Below are 12,599 nucleotides of genomic sequence, written 5' to 3'. Positions count from 1 at the left end.
TTTGCATGAAATGAAAAGAGCATGTCCTTTGTTTATGGGCCCAAGAGATTTTGTTTGCTTTAGTCAGGTAATTGATTACCGCAATATATTTGCACCAAGGCTCAGGCTTTGCTTTAGAATCAGCTGAGGCTTCTAGCAATTGTGCAGCCTCTACTTTTGAGCACATACACATTCTAGAATTTAGAAAACAAGGGTTTCACTTGCTTAATTGAACAAATCACGTTTGATTGTTCCTGATCACAATAAGTGTCTTGTGATGACCTGTAAAACCTACTGGATAGATGGCAGGCCCAGGGCTAGAGACTCTTGCCTTAATATATTAAATTGTTATATGAGTTATATCATATGATATAACATTTCCCGAGGTCTGCTTTCCTGATTATATGATGTGGTTAGAATCTGAAAAATTCAAACGTCCTGCTGGGTTATTTGTATTATCTGGATTTGTGCTGCGTAAGACTATTGAAATGAGAAGCTGCAGTGTCTGGTACAGATCCAGATCAGAGGTCAGTGGGTTTTTATGGCAGCAGGGGTACAGGGAACAGACACTCACTCTTGGATCAGCACTATGACTCTGTCAGATAGTTTGCCAGGATACATTTGGCATTGTAAATAATGGTAATAAAGTTCATTTAACTCCAAAACCTTGATGCTGGGTTTCTTTCCAGTCTATATGAGCTTTTATAAGCACCAGAGTGACAACATTACAAAAATTATGTTATTTATTCAAACTTTTTGTGTTCCATCATAAATGTGCCCCAAACTGAGGGACAACATGAAAAACTAATACACTGGTGATATTTAAGAACAACTTCAGCATATTCACAAACCACCCCAGTGTACATCCTGTACATGGTAAAAATAATGATTTTATTAAAAGTGCTGTTGCGTCTTGAAAATACTCAAGACCCATTGCAGATACATATTTAATTATTTATGTTCATTGTTCATTTGACAACCTATACTGTACAGTTTGTAGGCTAGTCTATAACCTGAATCATTATTGACTCCTTCTTTGTGATGAGACATAGGCTCATGTTTCTCTGCATCTTACATTCCTAATTTACATCTCTGTACTGTACATAGTGTACATTTAAATATTTGCAATTACATTCTGAATTTAGTATTTGTGTTTTGCACGTGTCTCAGTGCATTTGTAACTAAATACAATTACAGATGTGTTACATTTGGGAATGCTTTTCGATTTATTTTAATTATTGAGAAAGAGATAAGGGAGCCATACTGTATACTAAGTAACTGGCAGACATTTCAGATTGTGGTGAAAAGAATAATTTGTCCTGGTAAAGCAAATGTTTCTGAATGCTAAAACAAAAGGTATAATATAATTAGTTTACACAACATGGCCTTCTTGAACTGGGAAAGCCCACACAGGTGACTCAACAATGAAATACTGGAGAAGTTTCTACCTTTGGACTTTCTCCATGAAGGGTAAGAACCATAAACAAGCGGAGCTGCTGTACTGACACTTACAGACCACTGTCACTCCACAGATAATTTAGTCAAACTGTAACTAAAACAAACAGTGGGGAACTGTCTCTCTCAGGCACTGAATAAACAATGTTTGAAAGTCAGATAAATACTTCCCTATTTTCATTCACAGAAGGTAAGCACTGGTTCATTATTCTCATATGTCAAGCCTCTTGGACTGTAAATGTTCTTTATAACCTTTCTATTTTGATATAACTTGTATACTTGGATAATGCTCAGAGAGCAAAGCTTGAAAAAGGAAATACTGTATATATAATATATACATAAATAAGGGAAAGACTGGATTTTTTGAATGAGGCTAAATTCAATAATGATGTACAGTACTTAAAACAGAGGGGTTTTTACTTGTGTATTAATTAAATGAAGTAAGAATGATACTCACGTCGATGTATATTTATGTACTTTGGATCAATAGGCATACAGTCCTGCATATGTAACAGTGCAAGATTAATGGTCACTTCTCAGATGTCTGGATGAAGATGGCGGATTTAGATGCGCTGACTCTCACAGTTCTCCTGCTGGGGAGACCTCAATGTGGGAAGAGTGCGACAGGAAACACACTCCTGGGGAGCCACGAGTTTGAGAGCCGGCTCTCCCTGGGCCCCGTGACCCAGGGGTGCCAGCTGTGTTGCAGGACCTTCCACAGCTTCATGCGGCGCCGGGGCAGAGAGACGGCCTTGCGCCTCAGGGTGCTGGATACCCCAGCCTACCCCAACAGTCTCCTGAGCCGGCAAGAAGTGAAACAAGCTGTCCGGGACGCTCTCCGGCTGAAAATGCGTGACGGAGTACATGTGTTGCTGCTTGTGGTCAGGGCCGACGTCCCACTGTGCGAGGAGGACTGTCAGTTTCTCCAGCTGGCTGAGGTAAGGAGAGCCTCCCCCCAACAACATGACACGCCATGAATTGAATTACTGCACATTGCTACTACCACTTACAGAGCAAGGGTTAAAGATCCAGCGTGGATTGAAACTTTTTCACAATTCAGTAGAAACCACAGGAGAAGGGTTTGCAGAAATCTCTTGTTCGTATACCTAGGTCCATATCTATGCAAAAATTGATTGGGATTGCTGGGCAAGATTCTCAAACGGATTATGCTCAAGAATAATTCATAAGTAAATTAATTAAATATCTTCCTTTATTGATTAGCTCTGTCCGGTTCCTTCAATACAGTTGTTGTATAAAAGCTGGCAAGTTTATTCTGAAGGACAGTCAAAAATGCCATCTGGCAAAAAGCTCCTGGTTATGCAATTTGCAAACAACCCACTTTAATATTGTCTTAATACTACTTGATTACTTCCAGGTTTAAAAAAAATGTAACCATTTTTCTATGTATGCTACAAAAAGTACTGCAAATGAGTCCACCGTTTAAGGAATCTAAGATTTATTCTGCCAACAGTCAGCAGTTTGTGTTTACCTGAGGTTTAATGCACAGGATAGTGGCTTTTCCATTAAGACAGCAATATTACATTACCATCCCAGTCCTATAGGCTGGTTGTAATTGCCTAAGCTGTAAGCTTCTAGGCTGCATTGGTATTAATTACATATATAATCATTACATTATCTATATTTTCTTTTGTTAGAGCTCTGAATAACATAACTTAAGACATCACGATGTTGTCTCAGCAGTTTAAGTAATGTGCCTGTTTTTTTATTTGCATTCACTTCATCATGACAGGTTTTTAAATGTCTAACATTAAGACTGAATGTTAATGTTAGACCTTAAAAATATGTCTAGGGTTTGACCAAAAGCCGCAACATAAAAAGAACACCTGAGAGATCGGATTCTCCAGGGAAAACAAACTAATTGTATTGTAGCACTCTCGGGTTCACGTGGGTATACGCCCTCGCTGCTGCCACCTCAGATCGGCCCCCCACCGCTGGGGACTCGAACCCGGGCCTCCGGCGTCACTCAACAGGGACCTTTGAGCTAAAGGGAAATCTCCTGTCCGCCCGACGGCTGCGGTCCCTGCTATTCACAGGGAAGGGCGGTGACGTCACCACGCTGGTAAGCCAGCTCGCACAACCTGCAATGTCGGTCATATATGTTACACTCTCCCCCGCTTAATTCGCCGTCCTCGGCGAAGGGCTATCCCATCCCGCTCCTGACACCAAAGTAGCGCTGCCGGGTTCACGTGGGTATGCGCCCTCGCCGCTGCCACCTCAGGTCGGCCCCCCACCGCTGGGGACTCTAACCCGGGCCTCCGGCATCACTCAACAGGCACCCAGCCAGTTGAGCTAAAGGGAAATCTCCCATCCGCCCGACTGCTGCGGTCCCTGCTATTCACAGGGAAGGGCGGTGACGTCACCACGCTGGTAAGCCAGCTCGCACAACCTGCAATGTCGGTCGTATATGTTACACTCTCCCCCGCTTAATTCGCCGTCCTCGGCGAAGGGCTATCCCATCCCGCACCTGACACCAAAGTAGCCCTGCCGGGTTCACGTGGGTATGCGCCCTCGCCGCTGCCACCTCAGGTCGGCCCCCCACCGCTGGGGACTCTAACCCGGGCCTCCGGCATCACTCAACAGGCACCCAGCCAGTTGAGCTAAAGGGAAATCTCCCGTCCGCCCGACTGCTGCGGTCCCTGCTATTCACAGGGAAGGGCGGTGACGTCACCGCGCTGGTAAGCCGGCTCGAACAACCTGCAAAGGCGGCCGTATGCATTACAGTATTATCATCGCAAATCCAGGGAACCAGAAGTCAACGTTCATATTCAACTCAGGAGGGGTAAGAAAAAAAAAAGCAAAACTGACTGTAAAAGAAAAATAAACAAACTAGGTAGACTAAAACCGGGAAAAAAAGGTGGTTGTGTCTAAACAATAAGGCTGTGTCTAAAAAAAAGTCTTCCACATTCTACACCTATCTACACTAACTAACCAAACCAAAATGAAAACAAAAAGAAACACACAGCACGTCTTTCCCCATCCCAAAAACCACACACCGCTCAACCATCTCTGTTCCTCATATCCGATCTCTCAGACCCCCCTGTTTGTAGTCTCAGCTTCCCCTTTTAAATGCTCCCACCTCATCTACTTAATTAATTGGCAACACCTGGGAAAAGAGGAGAAGGCATTTAGAAAAAATCATAACACTCCAACAAAGGACCGTAACACTATGTAGACATTTTCCAGATAAAAGGCTTTTAATACTGGCTTTTTGTCCTTAGAAGAGCTGTCTGTCTGGCTGGAGAAACACCTTTTGCCAAAGCTTGATGAAATGGACATAATGGACTTGACAGTTATTGGACTGAAAGATCTGAAAACTATAAAGAAATTTTAGAGACAGCAGGTTTTTTTAAAAATAGAAAACACTATTTTAGAGCCCCGGCCCCTTAATTTTATATATATACTTACTTAAGGATTTATGTTGCTGAGTATACTGTTAGCTCCCCTATATTTTTACCACAGTAAATCTGCAAAGTAATTTTGTACCTTTTCCACATTTGTACCATGCTTTGTCTTGGATCCCATCAGTTGGCATCATGCGTTGGCACATCTCTGTGTTTTACCACACTTTTACCATTATTTTGAATGAAGAAGGAGGTACTATTTGAACTGTGTGGACTGAACATGCTACCATATGACCTTGTAGTGTATCAGAGGCTTGGGAAGGAAGAGAAGACAGTTCATCTCAGCAGAAAATATGGTGGCTACTTTACTAATGTGCATGTTTATCAGACTGGGATGGTGTACTTCTTTCTGAACATACTACTGTATATCAGTGTGTGAGGTCTGTGAGAATATATTGCAAGGACGTTTGAAGAAAAAGTGACCTGCTCTCTGCTTGTAAGTAAAATTCTTCAGAAGAAAAAACTGTTCGCCAGAAATGACATGTTTATGACAAAGTATTAAACCTATCATTTTAGAAACCCATAACTTCAAAATAACAGCTAATTGCAACCATCTTTCAAGGCTGGAGGTCAGATGAGATAAACATAATTCATACTGCCTTTGGTCTGGTCACTTGCATAGTCTAGCTAGTATTCTAATAAGTGTTTATATATATTAAATAAAATATTGAATACAAGTTGAACATCGTATTTAAAGAAATAATAATTTTCTGTGATTAATTTAAAAATTGATTGAAAATAGCCTTGGAAATGCACAACCAATTGCAGTGCCTCAGAAACTTCCTATCAACATATGTTGCCACTTTTGACTTAAACTAATTTAATAACTCTACAGAAAAACATTTTCAAAAGATTTCAGAAAGAAAGCCCTAAACTGAGCAGATTTTATGATGCCTATCATTAAATATGTTTTAAACTTTCACAAAACCACCTTTTTTTTCATTTTCTGTCTCTTAACGTCGAATGACATTGACAGGTTCAGGTATGCAGAAATTGTTCAAATTCTTAGATTGTTAATGAAAACCTTGTACATCTCACATTCGGAGTAACAATAAAACAGAAAGGTGTTTACTGTCTGGGAGAAGATAATAAGAAACAGATTCCACAGTCCTTTGTCAGAATTCAGTGGCATAGTTATCCATATTTTGGCTAGTCTTCACTTACTTCACTCTTTCCAAAAAACCTCACCTGGAAAATATATTTTAAGCACTTTTCACTTTTCTCCAGAACTCGGAGAGCTCTGATGTGTAAGCTTTATAGGATATGTTGGTATTTCCACATGTATCTGATTGCGTTTTGTAACATTGCAATTTGGCTTAGGTCCAGGGTAGCTGGTATTTAACAGATATTCAAGCAATTTGAAAGATCTGAAATCTCCCTGTAATTACTGGAGAATTTAACCCCAAAGAGGGACAGCTGTTTCAACTGTCACAGTGTACTGCACATCCATGATGCCAAACTTTCCTGGTCTTATTTATGACATTTCGGACATATGTTGTTAAATAGAACAAAATAGCAGTCTAACGAGGCCTACCTTTGGGCACACTGACAAACCTAGATTTAAATGCCTCCAATGTCATTTTTCCCAAGATGCACTGAAGATACTAACTTGGATCACCTGTCTCTGGAGATTTAAGATATTACATTCTTGAGTGCTTTTTCAGATTTGGGATTTTTGTATCTGATGATTTATGAACTTGAATCTATAACTGAATCTGGAGATGCAGATGTAATATTTTCATTTTACATGTTTTTAAATCACCCAAAACTTTACTTGTGATTTTCATATAGCACACAAGTGGCGTTGATCCTTGAATTGCAAGGGATATCATTTCTTTAGTACTTTGATATGTGAAGTTTCTTGGAAATGTGTCTGACTTTTAAGGCCAGATGTACTATACAACGTCTAAATGAGATCTAGAGACCTGGGTCAGTGGGAACCAGGTAATAGGAGGGCAGGTTCCTGCTTGGAGGTGGCTGTTAGAATCGGGGGAAAAAACAAAACGAATCAAATTTGTGTTGCTGCTAAGCCTCTGTTGTTATTGTAGGATCTTTTTGGATCAGACTGGAAGAATCATGCCTTATTACTCATCACCCACCGGGACGCGCTGCAGAAAGCTGGAGTCCAAGAGGGGGAGCACTTAAAACAGGCCTCTGGTACCCTAAGGACTCTGCTGGACGCCGTGGAGAGCAGGCATCACTTTGTGGACAACTCTATGGGCTGGCTCCAGGAAGAAAGAAGACCGATTTTGGAGAAACTGGCCAAACTCTCAAGGCAAAACAAACACAGAGAACTCCCTTTCAAGTTTTTAGTTTCCATAAACCCTGACACAGCGATTACTTGCGGTCAGAATCAAGAATTTGCGGTGCCAGAAAAAGGTACATAAACAACCAGTCCTTACTGAAAGTGAGAAATGCATAATGAGGTGTGGGATTTGAGTCTTGATGTATCCAAGTATAAGAAAACTAGTTAACACGCCATTCAAAGGGAAAGGCAACTTGCAATAAATCAGTCAGGTATGCCCATCTTAAATTGGTAAACATCAGTCCAACCTCTCTATCAAAGCCAACCTTAAATTAAAATGACGCCCTAAAAGGACTTTTTCCTATCACTACTCATCACTATCAATGGAACACTGTGAGCACCACTTTCAAGCAATGAAACCTTGCGGTCTAAAGAATCCACATTTAAGATATCTCCTTCTGTATATTGCTAAATGCGTGATCTGATTGTGTTTTTTAAGTCAATTTAGTTTCAAGCTATCCATGAAGCTATCCTGACATCATAGAAAATTTCTACATATATCTGATATTCACTTTCCTTCTGAGTATGCGGGTTGGGGGAGTAATCCAGCCCAAGTATCCAGGCATGTTTCTCATTAGAATGAAATTTACTTCCAACCGTTCCCCGTCAATAAATGTGGTATGCTGGTTTGGCTTGGAAAAGTAAGTAAACTCAACATACGAATGTTAACTCGATTCTTGATACAAACCTAGGTGTTGTCCTTGGCTTACAAATAAACTTGGCTGAATATTCATATTTTAAAATGCTGTGGTGATTTTTCTTTTTGTATTGATCAATTTCATTTTGACATGAAAAATGCATAGGTAAAATTCTAATTTTCCCGCATTATCAGTATTAAGATTTTAGAAAGTTACTTAAAATGCAAAACTTCCCATTTATTTGTCAAATTAGAACAAACAGGAGTGTATGGGTTAGATTATACTAAGTATATATCAATACAAGGTGCACTGCATTGCACACAGGATTTCTAAAAGTATAAATACCGAAGGAAGAACACAGCAGGGTTTGGCAGCATTTTAAATCCATTCTGTAAGAGCTCCTAACCATGTTGCAGAGTTTCTGCAGTTACGTCATTACTACTGATACAATTAAACATTTAAAGATGAACACATTAATTCCTAGGGTGAAATTAAACCAAAGGGCCAAAGCGAATTATAAAGTAGCTGGGAAAGTAATTTTAAACTCAATTTCAAGAGGTTGCTTAGGAGCAAAACAAACTTAAGCAAGTGAAAAATAATGTAGCCAAAAATTAATAAGGTGCAAGCAGAAGAAAATCAGGATATAGCCTCCTCCTGGCCCAGAGTCTTTTGCTCTAGACAATCTTTTTTGATAAAATGGTTCACAGAGCAACAGAGCAAGAGGATTACAATTTCTCTTATACGGTTGAACCTTTTCACTGGTAACTTTATGAGCACAGCATTACAGTCAAGAGACGCTCAAAAAATTATATGAACAAAGGGGAAAATTCTGGATCTGACTTTCATTTACAAAAACGCCTCCTCAAACCAGGTTTCAAAGAAGGAAATACATTTCAAATCTCTCTATTACAGCTACCATACAGGATTTTCCCAAAGACATACCAGATTTGTTTAGAAAACAACTGGAATTCATCGAGAACCTTGAACAGCTGTCAAACATAACCATAGGAAATCCCATCTCATGGGGTCATTCGCAGATGTGCAAGTATTGTATTTACATTTCTTTCTGCTCATCAAAGCAGCACAACAAAATGTCAAGAATAATTTTTAATAATTACGTATTTTTTTGGCTGCTGCTTTCATCCCTTGCGACTTACATTTGTCTTCCATTTACACAGCCGGGCACTTTACTAGAGCTTTGTGAGTGAACGACCTTGCTTAAGGGCACATCAGCCTTGCCCCCATCCAGGACTTGAACCCGCACCCTTCTAGTACAGAGCCCTAACCACAACCCCACACTGCCACCTGTTGCAGGTTTAGATTAAAATGGATCGATTAAGAAATGAAAACCATTACTGATGATCCGTTTCAAAACCTTTATTGTGCTACATTCGTCCATCACTGACCAGACTGCACTCCTTCTACATGACAGTCAGTAATTTCTCTTTTCAAGTCGGGACCCGAGCTCCAGGCTTTATTTGATCCCACTGTTGCTCATGGTCTGAGCTTTGCAGACTCCTTTGCCTTTGACTTCAAAAGGAGCTCCCTTGTACACTGCCACACACTGACCATCGGTGCGCAAGTCCGGCTGAACCTGCTCCCACACTTTCTTCTTGGGGTTCAGCTCCTTGTCGGGCTCGCCTTTAAAAAGAGATGCAGAACAATCACTTCTCTGAAAGATGAGGATAATTAACACATGCATATATTTAGGCAACACCACGTTTCAGTGTTGAACGCCATTCTCATCAGGACCAGAACAGGCATTTCAGTGTCTTCACAAGAGGTAAAGAAGGAGCCCTTAGATTCATATTTCGTCGGTCATCATCCTAACCCATCTCACTGAGTTTGGCAATCTTTAGTTGATCCATGCCAGTTGTTCCAGCAATCTTATTTTTGGGACATCCTGAAACATACTGTGCCATGACTGGGCTATAGTCCAGCTTGGAAGACCAGGTTTGGTAACGTGACATGTGTTGGTACCTTCATGTAAGGCAGAGTTTGGTACCACAGAAAAAAAAAATGTCATGCTCTCATATCTCTCTCATGTTTTTTTTACTTCAAAGTATTTGTATTTGGCATCAACTTCCTCGCACCAGATCTGTAGAATTAGAAAAAGTCAACTGAATACAAAAAGTCCCGAGTCTCTCCTGAGCCTTGCTGTAAACATCCTGTTGAGAGAATACACAGTCATAACCGAGTTTTATGATCAGGCAGTTCAAAGAACAGCTGGAAATGAGACAGTTTTTCCATGCTTCCGTGGCCAACCTGAAAACGGCTTCAATGGAGCAGAAGTTGTAAAATTGTTTTGGCTAGAGATCCCTTTGAAAACAAACATCTTCTGGTAGGGCTCGCAAAATTAGATCAAGAAGGAAAAACGTACTGTAGTCGCTTTTTAAAAAACAAGAAGGGACTTCTGACGTCATCAGAAACCCCACGTTTTGGGAAAGCTAGGAACAATGAAGAAAACTTTATATTTTCACACTGACACTGTCCTTAAAACTCCACTCCTAAACAATCATATTACAAAGTTAGCCACAGGGTTTGTCAAATTGCTTGGGTTCCTGGGAGGATCAACAAGTGCACGTTTCTTGGCCACACCTCGAGCCACACAGTCTAGATGTTGCAGCTTTAACAGCCCACTGGGATTTCCTAAGCAGCACTGCACAAATGTCCAAATGCAGCAACGGGTGGGCAGGCTTTTCTTAGTCAGAGAACACAGGGCTTCACATCACAGAAATAACACAAAAGCACATAAAATATCTACACTGTAAAATGCATCACCCTCTTCTCAGAGCTGGAAACTGAAAGTCAACCATATACAAAAAATAAGCGCAGGCCCAAGGTCTATTCTAGCCCACGTTATGGTTTCAATTAACTCATGACAACTCAACTGTGATTGTTTAAATCAGGAAAATATGTGTAGGAAACCTTACATGAAAAACTGCATGGATATATATGTGTTTTTAAGATCAAAGTATAATATTCCAAGACCTTGCTACCTTGCCCTCATTTGTGCTTTGACACCTTGGTTTCTATTCCAGCCCTCTGTCAAGGAATTTTCCACAATCTGAAAGCCGACATATATTATGTAACTACATTTGTAAGACTTCAGAGTGTGATCTGGGCCTCAGAGACTAATCAATTTCAGCTTCGAGTACTCTGAGATTTTTCTGAAGGAATGGCCGTCAGCCTGTTTGTGCAAAGGAACATGCGTATGAAGAGGGCGCTACTTCAGCGACAGATTGTAAACACAAAGCAGAATTTGTGTATGAACACTACATGTGCTAAATTATGTTCTTGGTTAGTCTACGCTTGACAAAATCTCTACTTAAAATGTCCCAGCAAATCATGCTTTCAGGGGGTCCATCACACAAGATACATGCTAGTAAAGGGCAGGGATCTCTGAAATTATCCACAGTGCAGAGTGCGATTACCTTGCATGGGGCAAATATTTGCAATATACCAATTCCGTTTATAGCCAATGTTACGCACAGGACAGAACTAACACGTTTTCCTGGTAGAATCAGGAGTTTATTCACATCCAATGGCATGACATCCAAAAAAAGTGCAGAGGAAAGCAAAATACTCGTAATCCTTATTTTTGAGCAAGGTGAATTTTTGGAAGAACTGAGAAGAAAAGGTGGGGCAAATACGGACATTGTGCTTGAATACGATTAAGGATCACACGATACAAAGTGTCAAATGAAAAGGGTACAAACCAGGGAAGCCATCAAAGGTGATTCTGTCCCCAGGAGCAGCTCCACTGGGTGGGTCAAGGATTTCCACTTTGTCTGGTGAGCTAGCACACATCACCATGGCTTGGGACAATACCCCTCTCATCTTCGCCGGCTTCAGATTGCACAGGAGGACAGCCATTCGGTTTTGCATCTATCAGAAAGGTAAAAAAAAAAAGTTGTTTATATTTAGCCCTCTCCAACAAAAGTATTGCTGAAAGTATACGGAGGAAACAATCAACATTCCATAAGGCAATATAAACAGAAATTAAGACGTCCATTAATTTAAAAAAACACATAAGATCAAAGACATAAAAGGTAAGTTCAATAATACTAGCTCAAACATCAAGGAATGGATAGACATCGCTCTTCTTTAACGCCCTTCAAAACTCTCCTATTACCATGGGAAACTTGCCCAGCACAACAGCTGGACAGCCACATCCATAAGAATGTCTGTAGGAGTAGTGGGAGAGCTTAGGCAGAACACATGCTTACTAGCAATGAGCGCTTGCAGACCGCGTGATTGTAAAACTATTAAACTGTTGATAAACTCTTGGGTGGCATCTCGAAAAAGGGAAAATGCTGAACATTTGTAACTGCTGTCGTCTGGTGAAATCATAAGTACATTTCTAGTTTTCACAACAACTATTATTGTCCAAACATGCTAATCAAAGACAGATGACCCAGAAAAGTTATTTCCAACCATGTGCTACAAAGCAGTGCTTCTCTGGCCAATTTTATTTTTTGTACTGCTGGTATGAAAAGATGTTTTCACAGCCATCACTTCTCCCCCCCCACCCCCCTAAAGAAAATGTCTGATTCTGTAAATATGATTTGTAAAGGCTTTAACTTTCTGATGTATGCTGGGTTTTATTTATAGGAAAGGTTACAAATGAGAAGGCCATTTGGCCCATCTAGCAGTCTTTATTGATAGTAACTGGCTAGTACTGGGGAGCTTGTTCTACATTCGAACAACCTTTTGCAGAAGAAAAACCTTTGTCTCCTGATCTCAGTTCTAAATACACAGCCCTGCAAGCTTTCACTTCTGCTCTCTGGTTTGTACTAG

The 12,599-nt window shown here is 40.4% G+C and overlaps 2 protein-coding genes across 4 annotated transcripts in view; one reads left to right on the top strand and one right to left on the bottom strand.

Annotated features, from left to right (window-relative positions):
• The first annotated feature begins 1,525 nt into the window (after nt 1-1,525).
• On the top strand, nt 1,526-7,898 carry LOC148840651 (GTPase IMAP family member GIMD1-like). The gene is made up of 3 exons (XM_088918438.1): nt 1,526-1,624; nt 1,925-2,372; nt 6,905-7,898. The coding sequence occupies exons 2-3, from the start codon at nt 1,983-1,985 to the stop codon at nt 7,241-7,243; spliced, it is 729 nt and encodes a 242-aa protein (XP_088774564.1). The 5' UTR covers nt 1,526-1,624; nt 1,925-1,982; the 3' UTR covers nt 7,244-7,898.
• Nucleotides 7,899-9,161: 1,263 nt separating this feature from the next.
• aimp1a (aminoacyl tRNA synthetase complex interacting multifunctional protein 1a) overlaps nt 9,162-12,599 on the bottom strand; it is a 35,805-nt gene continuing 32,367 nt past the window's right edge. For all 3 annotated transcript variants that reach the window (XM_088918039.1, XM_088918038.1, XM_088918040.1), the window contains exons 6-7: nt 11,519-11,687; nt 9,162-9,440 (exon numbers count right to left, since the gene is read on the bottom strand). In XM_088918039.1, coding sequence (XP_088774165.1) covers nt 9,274-9,440; nt 11,519-11,687 — 336 coding nt within the window. In that variant the 3' untranslated portion in view covers nt 9,162-9,273. The remainder of the gene's footprint in view (nt 9,441-11,518; nt 11,688-12,599) is intronic.

This window comes from Atractosteus spatula, chromosome 1 (assembly GCF_055471065.1).
Source record: "Atractosteus spatula isolate fAtrSpa1 chromosome 1, fAtrSpa1.hap1, whole genome shotgun sequence".
NCBI lineage: Eukaryota > Metazoa > Chordata > Actinopteri > Semionotiformes > Lepisosteidae > Atractosteus > Atractosteus spatula.
This window is presented reverse-complemented; position numbering and strand designations above follow the sequence as displayed.